The 16,516-nt window shown below is 32.4% G+C and overlaps 1 protein-coding gene across 1 annotated transcript; it reads left to right on the top strand.

Annotated features, from left to right (window-relative positions):
- Positions 1 to 606: 606 nt before the first annotated feature.
- Positions 607 to 15,392, top strand: LOC130891646 (fibulin-2). Its single transcript, XM_057796496.1, has 16 exons — positions 607 to 938; positions 5,824 to 5,986; positions 6,435 to 6,510; positions 7,236 to 7,443; positions 7,504 to 7,654; positions 7,712 to 7,821; positions 8,500 to 8,673; positions 8,728 to 8,868; positions 9,306 to 9,692; positions 10,264 to 11,070; positions 11,133 to 11,267; positions 11,325 to 11,479; positions 12,251 to 12,459; positions 12,605 to 12,744; positions 12,833 to 12,956; positions 14,012 to 15,392. The coding sequence occupies exons 1-16, from the start codon at positions 878 to 880 to the stop codon at positions 14,415 to 14,417; spliced, it is 3,447 nt and encodes a 1,148-aa protein (XP_057652479.1). The 5' UTR covers positions 607 to 877; the 3' UTR covers positions 14,418 to 15,392.
- The last annotated feature ends 1,124 nt before the right edge of the window (positions 15,393 to 16,516 follow it).

Here is a 16,516-nt window from a genome sequence, read left to right as displayed (position 1 = left end):
GAATGTTGGTGGAGAGAGGAGAACAAAGGAAAAGAAGAGGAGGGCGCCCAAAGAAAAAATGACTACAAGAAGTCAAGCGAGGTGGGAGAGTAGCAGGAAGTGAAAAAGAAGAGTGAAGCCAAGTGTCTAGACGACCTGTAGGGCTGAACTATAAACACGTATAACAAAAGTGGCCCCGAAAAACATATAGAAATTAATTGGTACTTTATATACGATAATCGAATTTTTCAACAAATTATGACAAATCTTATGCTATAGCACAGACAAAAAAATAATAATATAAACTAGGTTGCTAAAATTAAACGCCTGTTATAGACAACTTCAAAAAAAAAATTGAGCTCAAAATAAGGCCCCGTGGAATGATATTTAATTCAATTGGATAAAATGTTGCCGAAATTAGAGAAAAAAAGCTTAAACTGGAGGTAAATTTCATCATTTCCACATTTTGTGTTCTATTCAAACTTTTTTGCACAAATTTTATGACTGATCTCCTTGTATAAATTAATTTTGTCGCCACACGAACTTTTGAATGTTAACCTCCCGGTAAAAAATGGTAATGCCTCGTTTCTACAATGATCGCGGCAAAATTAATTCCTCACCTTTAAATAATTATGGTTAATATATTCTTCTACATTGTTCGCATGACAATGTAAATCTAAAATATATGTCAGTTCTGAACTGAACTGCGGAAAAAATCGTTTCAGCTGCCGAGTGCATCTTTGTTTGTTTAGGGTTGAGAAAATCAGACAATATTATTTGTTGAAACGATAAGGTATTATTAAATGCCATAAGATACCAAACATTAAGTAAACAAAAAGACGTTTGGGACTATCAGTCACACGAATGCAGTGATCTTTGATGTCCGATTGACAGGATCATGTCTACAAACTTTTTCATTTTATTTTTTGGCGTGATTTGTGTTAGTGTTCAAGTCACAGGTGAGTTTTTGGCACTAAAATCCATTCTCTTATTCTATTACGTTAAATTTGTTTAAACTGTCAACAAACAACTATTTAATGACGATGTCGCTTGTTTGAGAAAGATAAAGAAAATATTTTAGTGAGTGATGATACTTTAAAATGTAATAAAATAATTAAAAGAAAACTAAAGATATTTCTAAAATTTCATATACACTTTACCATTAAGTTTCTATATTTATTTTTTATTTGTTAAAAACATGGATAATTCTGTAATTAACGCATTTGAGAGATTTCTCCGTACCTCGAATCGCTTAAGATCTAGATAGGACTAGAAGAAAATGGTAGATTATATACAATGCGATATGTAAGGAGTAAATTCAATTTTGGAGTTATTATGTACAAAAAAATCTCAAACAGGTCGATTTTTATTCTTAAATTGACAATTTAAAGTGTGAAAATATTATCCCATTCCAGCACCCCCTCGAAAAGTTCAAATGAGAAAGGGGGTCGTGTGACACTTTGTTCGAATGGGATTTTAGTCCTCTGATAAGCAATATAAAGTTTTTTAAATTTGTCGCAACCATAACTGAGATAATTGATAATATTTAGAACGTATTTTTCAATGTACAATTAAATTAAATTTTTAAAATGAACAATTTTGGATTTGGATTTTGGAATTCTCGTACAACATTTTGTATGACATCAGGAGTTATTTTTTAATTTCTTCCGTTATCCTAGCTTTTAAATCAGCAAAATTGTCTGCTCTATCAAAATATAACTTAAGATTTTAAATAACTCTATAAGAAGTAATCGAGAGGAGTCAAATCGTGGGATCTAGCCTACCACGTCTTCCAATCCACCTATTGGGAAAACCTTAAATAATTTGTGTACGTGCAAAATGCGGCGAAACTTTGTGTTGTTGGTAGTAAATAGATTGATCCATCCCATTTGGATGATTAACACCATGAAAAAGTCTTTGAAATGTAGGCACTAAGAAGTTAATCAAACAATCTAGATAAACCTCAATATTAACTGTGCTGTCAAAAAAAAGGGCTTTTAATTTTGTTATTAATTTTTTTGGGGTCTTTAATGTGAGCTACAGTTTGGTTTGTTAACCGTTCCGGTTAAATGAAACGTCGCTTTATCAGGAAAAACTATTTTGTGTATGAACTGTAAATCAGCGTTCATTCTGTCCATCATCAGTTCACAGAATTCTTGCCTTCTATCAGGATCATTCCTCATTCAACTCCTCAACTTTATAAGGGTGGTATTTTTCTTAATGCAAAACTCTCAGTGTCGGTGGCAAGTTCTCTAGTTAACATGCGGATTTTCCTCAAAAGAGAAAATTAGTATGTTTTTCTACGACAAGAAAATAAAACTAAAAATATCATTTACGCAGACGTACTTTAAAATATATTCTTTTAAAAACTTAATCTTAAATATCTTAAAACAAAACCTACTTCCACGTGTTTTATTCGTTATAACTTATCCACCTGTAAAAATAAAAAGTTTTTGATAAACGTTGAATGCAAATTTTATTTAGGGAAAAACCAGGTAAAATGGGGTAGGTACTCAAGGTTGTAAGGCAATTAGTATAGAAACACGCTCTTATATGTGTTGCCAACTAGGTAGGGCATTGAATGCTATGTAACAAAACTTAGAATAAAGCACATATTTCGCAAACAAATAAAGCCTCATTATGAATAGAACGAGATCTATTGAATGGCCACCAAAATCCCCGAATCTTAATCCTTTCTATAACTTCTTTTTATGAGAATAAAAAGTTTCTGCGAAGCTAAAAGCATGAATAAGAAATAACTATCAATTTTCGTCATTAGAATTTCAATCGCTTTTAAAAGATCGTCAATAAGGCATTATTGCTTTATTCTCTTGTAATTAGTAGGTTTGTTCCAACTGTATGTTTTTGTCAAATTTCCAGCTTCGATATGAATATAATATATTATGATCACGTACCCAACAATTGTTGCTGTAACACCAGTAGGGAAAAATAATTATCATTTTATATATATATTTTTTTTTCGGTTATCTTGATTACTTGAAATTGTAGCAGCTCCATTGAATCAAATACTCGACTTAAATTATATTGAATTCTATGATCGGAAAGTCAAAGAAAAATAAAACTTCTGGCACTAACCATTGACAATTTCTGAAGTGTTTCTGCATGTAATTTATAGTCCTCAAAATCTCCTAATGACATTTTTTTTATAATTCACTTCCATTCACTTTCAATTTCGCTACTTACTAAATATTCGATATCCATCTTAAATATCTTACAATCTCTTGATGCTCGATACAACATCTAAAATGAATATTCACATGCGGGAACCAAAATATTCCAAAGGTTATTCAAAATATATTGTCTCGTCTCGAACTAATACTGAACAAGTTCAATTCTTGCTGGAACATAAAAAACTTTTTGTTATTACTTGAACTTGATATAGTTGGAACGCGATTTTCTCATCACGCATTATCAAGTGATTACAATATGCTGGAACAAACCTAGTGAGGAATATTTTGCAGTTATGTACAACTTTACTTAAATGTTCATTCCAACCCATAAAAAAACCGTCCTTGGTATGGTGACGATTCTGCGCAATAGAGATTACATGTTTTAACCGGGTGGTTACATTGTTTGTAAACCGTTTCAGGAACGGTCTTTTCTATACTTGGTTGATAGCAAGTACTGTGCATAGTCGGAGATTACGCAGAAAATATCTATAAGCGCTAATCCGTTCCAAGTATGGTCCCGACTAGCAGGTTGGAACAAAATGAAAATACAAAACAAAATAACAATGTTGCCATTTAAGAAAATGAACAACGACTCATTTGGAGCAAGTTTTTTACATTATTATTGTCGCGCGTGAAAACACAAATTGACAGTAGTTTTTTTTAAATATCTGATAAAAACTGCATTCTTATAATCAATAATTTCCAAATATTAACACGTAAATTAAATAGACTCTTTTAGCTTCAATGATACTTAATAGGTTATGTCAAATATATTACTATTATGCATCTGTTTTTAAGATCAAATTTACAGAAATCGGTTGAGTAGAAAAAGAGTTAATTAAAATTTTCTCACGAATACAGTTTTTATACAAATTTAATATCCATACTTTCCCTTTTATTCTTTGCGAATCAACTCAAATATGGCCAAGATCCATTCTTATTTGTAAAAAAAGTACATATCATCAATATTTATATTGATTAGTACTTAAAATTTATTTAAATATGACATTCTTTTGTTGGCCATGGTCTAATTTTGAAAATTCTGACATTAATATTCAAGTGTTGACCTCTTCATGCTTTTTATTTGCATAGAATAAAACATTTTGAGATTTGAAAACAATAAATTTTGCATTTGGGTAAATTGGATAGGTACACTGAATTGTTCTTACAAAAATAAATCTGAGAAGATTTTCATTTTCTATGAGATTAATAAGAAACAACTTGCATGTACAATAAATATAGAAGCTGTTCCGACTAAGGAAGAAAGAATGATAACGTTTTCTCTATCCTCCGAGGCTCTAGCTCGGTTCTGCTAAATCTCAAGCAAGCGCAGTATAGATAAAGTGTCTCGAACGAGAAAGATAATATTGTCGGAACCGTTTTCTCCCATACCAACTGTCCTTATGGTAGAAATACATACATGAGATATATACTGTAGCTTATCATCGACATATTTCTAGTCAGTTCTTTATCTTGGAAACAAGTAGAAATCACTAAAAGCAAGATCTAAATTAAGAAAAACCTTCCTTTTAAATGAATTAAACTCTTAAGTGGAATAAGTCATGCTAGATCATACGAAAACAAAAGTTTAGGCTCTTGTTATTAAAATAAATAACTTTCCAGAGATGCTGCTCTTTGTGAAATTAGTTATTTGGCTTGAACCAAAGATCACTTACTGATTTCTACTTTTGTCTCACCGAGGCAAATCAGGAAAAAGGAACACACTCTAAAGTGAGTTGATTTACCAGCGCATTCATCACTAGGCAGTGAGATATTACAAACCCCGGTAGATTCGTCCAGGGATCCAAATCCATCGAATGAAGAGGCAAAACTTACGATTTAAATTTGTTCGACCCGAAGTCGTCGTATGTAATTATCGCGAATGTTATTGTTTTGAATTTTTTTTTTTTTTTTCGAAAGAGAAGAAAGAAAAACTCAAGTCCTCAGCAACATGAAACTTCATTATATTACCATAGATCAAAAGAAGTTCAATATCATCATGAGAAGGCCTTAGAATTTTACAAATATATATAATCAATGACAAAATGTCTGCTGTCTATTTGGTTCCCTATGCTTGACATTTTGTTTTCTTGAAAATAATATTTATTTAATTATCCAATTCAAGATGCAAAAGAATTGAAAAGGGAACCATAAATGCAGTGTTGCTTTCCAAAATATTATTAACACATATTCGTCAATTGATGCTCTACTGCTTCGAACTAAGGATTTGTAGAAAGAGCTAGTGAATAAACTGGGTGAGAAAAACACTGAAGAATTTTTTGTTACGATTCCAATCTGATGGAGGGTTTCGTAGAAAAAGAACAAATAAATCATGGTCCAGGTATTAAAGGCACAACGAGTTAGCTGACTAATGAAGGTATAAACATAAACTTAGGAAGACCAAATAAGAAATGTATAGAAGATGTAAGGGTAGATATAAGAAAGGTGTGAAGAAGAGGCATCAAATGAAAAAAAAAGATTGAGCTAGCAATAAAAACAAAACTCTGAAGCTATGGGTCGACGAGGATTTAATATTTTTTAACCGTGGTCTGACTCTCAGTTAACCTTTTTCTTATTAATTATTTCCAAACTGCTTGTTAAAAATAGACGTGAGAGGCGTTTTGGTAGTTATTTCGAAACTTTCTCTTTGTAGGTTTATCAGTGAAGGATAGAAAACACTGCTGTGATTTGGGTACCAATTTTGCTACGTCAGGCAATGATTGCAAAATTTTCAAACCTGAATGGGCAGGACCTGGATTAAGAACTGAAAAATCATGTTTGAGTACAGTAGATTTGTGTTGCAATAAACAAATTAGGTTAGTACTTCATTATCGACATGTTAATTATTTCTATGAATTAATGTCAGTACCAAGAAAATTATTTATGATAGTTTTGGACCATAATTTTCATCTTTAGTGAATATTTTCTATACTACTCTTGTAAATCTTTATTATATTTTTTCATATAAGACTCCATTTCAATTAAATTCCAATTCGTATTCGACCATACAGTCATGAGTTACAGATACATAAAGTTAAACTACATTTTCCTACGTTTATATTTGATGTCACCCGTATATTTGTGAAGCCATGTCCTAGGACAGTATAATTTTTTTTCTTCCAAAACTCATCCTTAAAGAGTATTTCTGTAAAATTTCAACAAAATATTTAAATTATTTTGAACATACCATTTTTTCTGATACTTTTAAAATTTCAACCCTCATTTAAGCAATATGCTAAAATTAAAGCTGTTTAAATATTTTAGAAAACGTGAATGTCAATTGGGAACGACAGATGCAGTGAATGGCGTATCATGTTCATACATTGATGGTGACAGAAAGGTAATTCTTTCAAACTACGGGGTTAATAAGCCAAGTTGATATCCATTGTTTTGCTGGGAAAGTTTAAAAGTAGAACAATAGCAATAAACAACGTTACTGCATAAGCTATCAATATTAATCAAGCATTGAAAACAATAACTGCAATTTTTGGATTTATTTGAAGCAGAGGATACGAGGTTTGTTCCGAAAGTATCGACGTCAGCTTTATATTTCCGCATTCTTTATCGCTCACTGACGATATTCTTGAAAACATTCCCTATTTGATTGCATAATACGTTCATCATTTTTCAAATCAGTCATTTTACGCATCAATTTCTTTGTCATAGAACCAGTGTCCTATGTCAAGACTGTACAGAAGCTGTAGAAACTACACGATTCAGAATTTTATTAAATAATACTGCACAATGCATTTTTTGGTAAATATCAGCTAGTCCAAAGTTTATCGCTTATCTCTATCGATTGTGCACCTTTTTCTTCCGGAGCTGCATCTTCGGTGAAAGTTTCCAGTCGACGGTAAACTCTGGAAACAGCAGACTGACTCATGTTTAAAGTACTGGCAACTGTTGAAATAGGGTGACCTCTTGAGCAGCAGAGTTTCGTGAATTATTACTGCGGATGAGTTTGACTGGTATAGATCACTCGAAATTGACTCGATACTGTCGGGATAAACGTCTTATTCTTCTTGTCTTTAACATTCCAAAAGAATCTGTTACAATTTCTTGTAGGATTGTTGTGAAGCTTGTCAAGCAGGTATAGATGCAGCTAGAGCTAAAGAACGTTGTGGTGGCTTAGGATTAGGTGATCCGTACGATGAAGCTTTTAATAGTTGTTGCGAAGATTATGCTAAAGTTAAGTCTACAACTATTACCACCACCACAACAACAACTACTCTGAAGTCATTGATAGATAAATCACTGGATTTTGAGAACGAACGTAAGGAAATTTAAATCGAAATAATTTCAGTCATCAGTGGTAATATTTTTATTATTGTAGCTATTGAAAACATATGCGATTCAGATGTTTGTGCTCAAATGTGTGAAGTGGTTGGTAATTCCTTTAAATGTGATTGTTACAAAGGGTACGTCCTAATGGAAGATGGTATATCTTGTAGACCAGAAAAGCGAGTGTTAAAGAAAGGAGGAAGGTACGTAATGCAGACGTTATAAATAAAATACTTTGAATTGCAATAGATCTTTTGCAGGTGTGAAATAAATAACCCTTGTGATCATGATTGCACAGATACAGGTACTGCTATCAAATGCTCTTGCCGTGAAGGATATCAACTGGCGCAAGACAGCAGAACATGCCAAGGTATTTTTCATGATTTTTTGAATCGTTTCATTTTTGAATAGTATGTAAAGTATTTAGATATTTACCACTGTTAATTGAGATTATAGTCAATCAGTTCAGTAGTTTTAGCTCGTTTGCGGATCTTCTGTAAATCTAATGATGTACCCATCGCGTGCCAAAGGATCAAAGCGTGAAAGCAAACTAACTAATCAATATTCACGAATCGTCAAATAAGTCCTCCGGCTAGGGGATAGTATTGGAAAAGAAATATATCTATTGAAACGCCCACCTACAGAAACATTATTCAATCTGAAGCAATCTGTTAACCATCTCGATATCAAAGAGCTGGATCTATCAGGGTTCATAAACACCTTGGACTGACTTGATTTGGGAGATCGCGATCGTTAGGGCATACTCTAAATAATAATCTAATAAACCGATATGCAGATATGTTATTCAATACACAGAAGCGTATTCACTGCAAACTTCAACTTCAAATTTGATCCAATTGTCGCTTGCATCATCGTACTGATTGGAGATGAGCTTAACCTTGGAAAGGTACCTAATCGGAGAGCAAGATATTTTCAAAAGTTCTAAAGATATCTTTATTTTTATTTCTGAAAAAAATATTACCAGATTCTTGAATAAACAATGTGAATAATTAGTTTTCTGTTAAATAAACTCGTTTTATTATTGCAGATATTGATGAATGTAGTTTAAACCTTCATGACTGTACTGAAACAGAAACTTGCATAAATGAAGTAGGAACTTATATATGTTACGATGACCCTGAATTTGAAAACGAAACCATTGATTTTGAAAATAAATGTCCAACTGGATATAAATTCAATTTTGAAAAAGGCGTTTGCGACGGTTAGTAGTAATGGCGTTATTGTTTCAAAATCAAAAACTTTTAGTCCATTACAGATATTGATGAATGCCAATTCGCGTTGATATGTGTTTCTCCTAAAGTTTGCAAGAACACAATTGGATCATTCATATGTGAAGACAATAGTCTTCAATGCCCACCGGGATTTCATTACAAAGCTGCTATACTAGATTGTGCAGGTAATCTTTATCAAATTAATCATCTCAAACGTACAGTAAAGTCGAAATTTAGTTTAATCGGTTAACTAAATTGAAAATATAATCTATTTTCAATAATGAGAGAGTAATAAAATTATAAAGCATTCGTAATCCATAGGCGTATCACTTCTATTAGTAAATGTCTTGAGAAGAGATTGTTGGAATTAAGATAAAACTTTTATTGGCAACTAAGTACATATAAATATTATTATACGGCTATATTATCTTCAATACACAGGGCTTTTGGTCCTTAAAAACCTTTTCTATACAACTTATAACTTGTTCTAGCTCAAGTAAATTTATTAAAATGTTGAGAAATATGCAGATTATTCTATAATAATATTCAAAGTTTTGCATCAGAAATAAGGTTTTATTACTCTCTCTCATACATAAAAATAGGAATTCAATTATTGTTCCAGACATTGACGAATGTATAACGGGCGACCATGATTGTAACAAAGAATCGCAGATTTGTTTAAACACAAAAGGCAACTACACGTGTATAGATAAAGCTTCCAAACATACATGTCCACCTGGTTTCAAAAAAAACGCTGTCACTCAATTCTGCGAAGATATCGACGAGTGTGAAGAAGAAGAAAATCTTTGTGCTCAAAATGAAGTATGCGTGAATGAACTAGGTGGCCACACATGCGAGCCCAAAAATGTAACAGGTCTGATACAAACACCCAAATCAGTAACACTATCAACCACAACATCAACAACGAAAACAATTCTCAGATCTACTACTACGAAAGTAGTGTGTCCTAAAGGTTACACTTTTATAGAAGAGACCGGCGTTTGTTCTGGTAAGTAAATTTGAATAACCAAAATGATGGGGTTCATGGTAAACTAGATCACAGAAATACTACTATTCCAACTTCTGTTGAATTCTTTCTTCAATCAAATAGCCCCCTACCTTAACTCTTTGATCCATTTTGATATTTTTAACTTAATACTAGACAGACGTACTCACGGTAAGCGATTGCCATGCGATACCAAAAGCAACCCAATCGCAACTCAAGAAAATTTTACCACTATTATCTCTTTATCTCTTTACCAATATCTCCTCGCAATTATCGCAACTAGTTGCCTCCTCTACTGCCCTATCTAGGCTAGCGCAAGGCTCTTCCTAGAGGTTTTCCACACGAATCTTGGCGAGTGAAGGCGACAGGAGTGCTAGCCATCTACTTACTCGATTTAGTCTGTATTCGCGTCCTTTGGCTTTTGACCCATGACCGAAAAATTAATACGGAGCAGAGCGAAATGGAATCGAGGCGAGCGCATCGTCCATATTCTCACACCCTAAAGGGGTTCTTGTTAGATCAGTTGATGTTAACGTGGTTGAAATTAAAGTGAATAATTTTGTTTAATTTTCAGATATTAATGAATGCCAAGTAGGAGTACATGGTTGTACAATTGCTGAGAGATGCGATAACACAATTGGGTCTTACCACTGCACGCGTATATTTGGTTGCGGAACAGGGTACACGTTCAACTCTGCAAATGGCTTATGTGAAGATGACGATGAATGTTACTTGGGAACTCACAACTGTAGAGAACTTGGACCGAATTTCAAATGTAGAAATACAATGGGATCTTACCGTTGTGAACCTACGAGACCTGTTTATAACCCCCCATCGGTTACAGAAAGAGTTAAACCACAAAATTCGCCAAGAGAACCAGGGTCTGTTCAAAATATTCCTAAATATCCTGAAAATAACGAACGTACTCCTGTTGAAGAACCACCATTTATTTCATCTAAATATTATACTGTACAAACAACCCCTATAGTTTCCACAACTACTACAACTACTGAACGACAACAATTTGTCAATCATCAAGATCCTGGAATCGTGTCTGGAACCATCCTACCTATTGGTAATCCCGCTTTAAGCGGAACCAATGTGTCAGGTACCATACTTCCTATTGGAAAGTCTACAACCGAAAAGACCATGACACAAAAACCCAAGCCTACCCCAAGCTTACCTTCTGTTCCAACGATTAGAATTGTAACACCAGAAGGAACATTGCCATACTATTCACCAAAGAGTACAACACCTTCCACTACTGTGAATTATTATCCCTACAGGTTTCCGTCTGTAAATCCTTACTATTCAGTTATTAATGGACAGCTTAAAAAATGCCTACCAGGTTATAGAATGAATAATCGTGGACTATGTGAAGGTAAAATAAACAAACTCATACATCTGATTATGTTTTTTAAATTAAAGTTATATATTTTCCAGATATTGACGAATGCCTGAGCAATCCTTGTAGTCGATTTGAAAAATGCGTAAACTACAAAGGCCGATTCGAATGTATACCGCCAATCCAATGTAAAATCGGATACGAATTAAGCGAATCCGGAGACCAGTGCGTAGGTAAAGTAAACTACAGATATTAAAAAAAAAAATTGATCTCTATTCGTCATGTTCTAGATGTTAATGAATGTTCAAGAGGTATCCACAAATGTTCCTCTACACAAATATGTAAAAACTATAATGGATACTACACTTGTGAATGTCCACCTGGTCATCATTTGGACAAGTTAACCAATCAATGCGAAGATATTGATGAATGCAAAATTTACCGGGTAAATGTTTGATTTCTCACAAATATATGGGATATTTTAACGAGGTAATATAAAATATTGATAGGGACAATAATGTTATTGGATAAAAACCCAGAGGACCACAAAGTTGGTATGGAAAAACATTATTTAACCATCATATATGAACCACATACAGAGGTCGGCAAAAGGTATGCAAAAAATTTGCGTTAGGAGAAAAAAATGAATTTATTAAAAGAAATTAGAAAAGGGATTTGAAAAAGGGTTCCTCAAATTGATGCCCATCTTGATCAATGTGTTTACGGCAACGTTTCTCAACGAAGAAGTGGGTGTGCGAAGAGTTTCAAATTCTTGCAAAAACGCGGTCCTTGAGAATGCCCCACAGGAAGAAATCACAGGGTGTCAGGTCCCATGACCGTGCGCGCCACTCAACGAATTCTCGTTTGCATAACCATTTTCCAAAATGAACAGGGTACATAAAATGACGGATGTTCGCAGCGTTGGATCGTTATCCGACAGTACCTGAACCAAATGTTTCCAAATTGATAGATGAGGAGGCGCGGATCGATAGAATAGCCAGCACGATCTCCTGATCTAATGCCATTAGACTTCTATGTCAAAAGTATAGTATACAAAATTGAGCCTCTCAATTTTAAAAGACGAATCACGCTTGCGCATTCAAAAATAGATATCGATGTATCCAAGCGCTTTCCCCAAACGCTCTCGTTCATTTATTAACGAATTTATTCCATTTGGGAGGATTTTTCAAAGGATTTAGTGTAAATTTCATTTCAGCCTTGTCGAACATCATCTTCAAATTGTGTGAACTTACGAGGATCGTTCAGATGTGATTGTAAACCTGGATTTCAGAGAAGGTCTATTAACGAATGCAGTGACATAGATGAATGCGCTCAAACTGGTCTGTGCGAACATAATTGTGTCAATATTTGGGGATCATATAGATGCAGTTGTAATCAAGGATTCACATTAAATAGAGATAACAGGTGAGGTCGTTGATAATTATTTTTATATCGTTGTTGAATTCAACCAGTCAATTTATTAGCCCTCACATTCAATCTCCAAATGGATGGAACCAGCAAAGAGGTTCACAAAAAAAGCATTAATCAAATTATTTTCTCAATTTTTCAGAACATGTACTGATATAGATGAATGTGAAAGATTTAAGGACAAGAGACTGTGCATTGGCACTTGTAAAAATGTTCCTGGCAGTTACAGATGCGAGTGTCCGCCTGGTTATAAATTAGGAAGTGATGGAAGAGTTTGTATAGGTAAGTTAAAAAAAAACTCAAACATTTTTAGTTATTGGTAATAACATTGAATTATCTTGATTATATTTATGTGCGTTTTGATATACAGATATAGACGAATGCCAACAAAACGTATGTCTATCAGATGAGGTGTGCTTAAATACTAGAGGAGGATACAAATGCTACAGGATTAATTGTCCTCCAAATTATGTAAAAGACACGGAACATAAATCGTAAGTGAAGCATTGAAAATTATATTCTAAATGGATTATAAGAATTAATCTTCTTATAAATAATTAACTATTATTCTATTGTAAATAATTATTATATTTGGAATAGTTTTTATTTCTCATTATTTGAATCAATCTAACGATAATTATGGAAAAATATTAACATGGCAACGGTGTAAAATATATATCATACTATGGATGCATTGCACTAAGCACTCACGATAATCACTCTCATGACCACAATATTTCCCGCTCCACTTAGTCCAGAGCGTTATAATGGTAAATCCAAGTGGAATGAATTACGAAGCGGTTTTAGAGTTGAGATAAATATTGTAATGTTTTTCTAATTTATTTATACGATTTCTATTCGTGGGGTGAATTAATAAAAACTGTCTGTTACGTTCTTAATTTATTTACACACTATACACTACACTTAACTTGTATTTATTCACTTATAGGTATCACTAATTTATTTAAATTCTTCACTAATTTTCTGTTGCCTACGACTATTCATTATAGACTGAACTAAACTGCGCTAAATAAACTTTATTTATATTCCCCAAATAGAATTCTCCAAACTTCCAGAGCATAAAGGAACAAAACAAATAAATAAATAAACCTTTCTAGAAATTATTCAAAAGAAACAGTGTAAATAAACCGCTTGTTATAAAAACTTGAGATCAAACGAATTCCGTCATTTATAAAAAATATACACCTCCACCGAATTTTAAAATTCCATTGTAGATGGACAGGGCCAACCTAGAGACAAGTTTCACGAACTTGTTCGTAACAATATTAACGAATGGCAAAACAGAAAAAACAAAGCGAAAACGTTAAGAGGTTATGTTATAATATGTAAGTTTTTGAGTTTTTAGAGGAGTGCTTAACTGATTCACATTGTAGTAAACTCAAAAAATTTTCAGACGCCGTATGCTCTCAAACTTTTCGTAAAAACCGTTTCAAATGAATGTGAATTTGTAGATTGGAGATACATTATAATTATACATTATAATAAACACAAATTTTGAGTGTCTAAAATATTTTTTTTTATTTTCAAGTCGCTGTAAACGTCTTCCATCTTTCTGCGATCCAAGGGATTACCAATGTCTCCTTTTACCAGAACAATATACTTACCAATACATAACTTTGGTGTCAAACCTACCATTAACTCACGGACAAATCAACTTGTTTAGAATAAATGGTCCTGAATGGCATTCTTCCAGAGCGGAATTTACATTAAAACTTCTAGATGTTGTTTGTCCATACGGTATCGAAAAAGTTAATGAGAATTACTTTAGGAAGTCCAACATACAATTTAACAGTATGGCATTAGATTTGGTTAAACCTATACAGGGCCCTCAAGAAATAAAACTACAAATTGAGATGCACTTGTACCAATCAAATATTATAATAGGAAACGCTGTTGTTTATATCATTATTGTGGTATCCGAATTTCCCTTTTAAATTTATTTATGCCAGTAAAAATACTGTAGTGATATGCAAATGCATATAATTCTTTATCATTTAATGATAGTATGATAGATTAGTCTTGTTTCTAAAAAATATGATTGTTGTTATAATTTTTCTCTACAACTGTCATAGTGCTTGTTCTATTTTCATATTAAGACTGAAATTCTACCCTGCAACCAATATACACAATACAATTTTATTCAAAAAATAATTATAAACAAGCTTTCGTTAAAAATTATTTTCATTTAAAAATTTCATTAATTACATAGGAATTTTACAATATTTGCCAATATTCGAAGTAAATCAAAAAGATATAACTATAAATTCGTTCATACAAGTTTTTTATTAGGGTGGATTAATCCCTTTGTTTTTTTGTTGTAGTTTTTTGTTAGTCTTGGCTTTTGTCAGCTTTTTCCATTCTTTTTTGTTTTTGCATTTGGCTTCTCTATTTCTCTATTTATGGCATTCTGGTATCTAGGTCTTCTATCATTTTTGTACATTTATTGAGTCAAAATTGTTTTTTTTTCAATAGAACTGCACCAAGTGAATTATGTTGAACAAAGGTATTTTTCTATACAAAAATCGTTCAAAATCTGCAAACTCAATCTGAATTCCACTTACTACTATTCCAAAAATTCTGTTGTTTCAAATATTCAATTCTAAGGACATGAAACTAAATATTTTCAATTTTAATTTTTGATAATGTAACACAATAGTTCAGTTCAATAAAAACTGTCTATTTCATTTAAATCTAATAATCAATTTCTCCTTTGTTTCTCCAATATCAACAATTTGAAATAAGGAAAATCGGAAACCATGTTGAGTAATCAGATTCGTTTGTTAAACTTATTCATAATTTTAATATCTACTTAAATATTATTAAAATAAGAATTGGTAGAATTTATTCTAAGTATATTGTAATAATAAACTAAGTAATTGTTTTTCTTAATAAAGATATTCTGATAAAGATTCACATCATTTATTACATAATCTAACCTTTACTATTTAAAACTGCCGAATTTCTAAATTCATCTATCGACTTTTTATTTTATTTTAAAATTTTATTTGTATAAATTACCATAAAATAACTTTTGGCCCAATAATCAAGTTTTAATTTACCGGTAATTTGTGACAGATCAAAAAAAATTACTTGAGGTTTAGACCGCTAGATGGGGTGAGAACGTCACTGCTCGGCGAATGAAAGGAACGCGTAATATGGGTTAATACTTTTAATAACCACATGAAATTCACCATTATAATTGGTAATCCAATCGTCTGTTGTCTCACTACATAATTAAAATATTATTTACATTAATCACTGTTTTCAATAATTTATTATTGTCTACTTTCTTGCTTATTTTGATGACAAGATCTGACAAGGTAATGTCCCTAACCTCACTTTCAATCTGAGCTCACAAAACTCACTAAAGCACACGATCTCAAGTTTGTGCAGATTGCTGGTAAAAACTCAGTTAAGTCTCACACTCGTGAGACTAAAATGAACGTGCATTGAACTGAGTTATGACGTCTAAAGCGAGAATAACCTGAGTTTTGATGTATATGAAAAGCAACTTTTATAATTGATGATGTAAACTATACATCGACTTTTTATCAAACATCGATTTGTTTATGAATATTTCCCTGTGTTATTTAATTTCTATTGACAATATTAATATTCAATTTGATCGTAAAAATGTAAATTTTGTCAATTTGTAAGATAACGCGTAGATTATGTCATCCTAACCTAACGTAACCCTATAGAGAGAGAAAGAGACTGGTTCGATAGAATTTGGTAGGATAAGGAAAATTTTTATACGATGAGGGTTTGTTGTAGTGGGCACTGATATAGGAATTTCTCCTTTACAGGGTCTAACCTTAGAAGAAAATATTATGATTTTTAAACATAATACAAAAAGAACTTTTTGGTTTGTTAAGTTTTATTCGTTGTCAAAACGAATAAAATTGTGGGGTTAGTTAATTTGTAACCAATTACTTAATTCATTCATTCATTGTATTGCAGTCTGAGATCTCCCATTTATCTGTATGTCAGTCAAATGTCGATCTTCTTTAATTATGTTTCGAACAGCATCGAT

The sequence above is a fragment of the Diorhabda carinulata genome, chromosome 1, assembly GCF_026250575.1.
Source record: "Diorhabda carinulata isolate Delta chromosome 1, icDioCari1.1, whole genome shotgun sequence".
Taxonomy (NCBI): Eukaryota; Metazoa; Arthropoda; class Insecta; order Coleoptera; family Chrysomelidae; genus Diorhabda; species Diorhabda carinulata.
The sequence above is the reverse complement of the archived record's forward strand: the minus strand, read 5'-3'. Positions and strand labels throughout refer to the sequence as shown.

Excerpts from the sequence above, each read along its gene's own strand:
- LOC130891646 (XM_057796496.1), top strand. The coding sequence starts at position 878 with ATGTCTACAAACTTTTTCATTTTATTTTTTGGCGTGATTTGTGTTAGT. Across the intron at positions 11,480-12,250 it reads ATGAATGCAAAATTTACCGG|CCTTGTCGAACATCATCTTC; the intron begins GTAAATGTTTGA and ends ATTTCATTTCAG. Across the intron at positions 12,957-14,011 it reads AAAGACACGGAACATAAATC|TCGCTGTAAACGTCTTCCAT; the intron begins GTAAGTGAAGCA and ends TTTATTTTCAAG.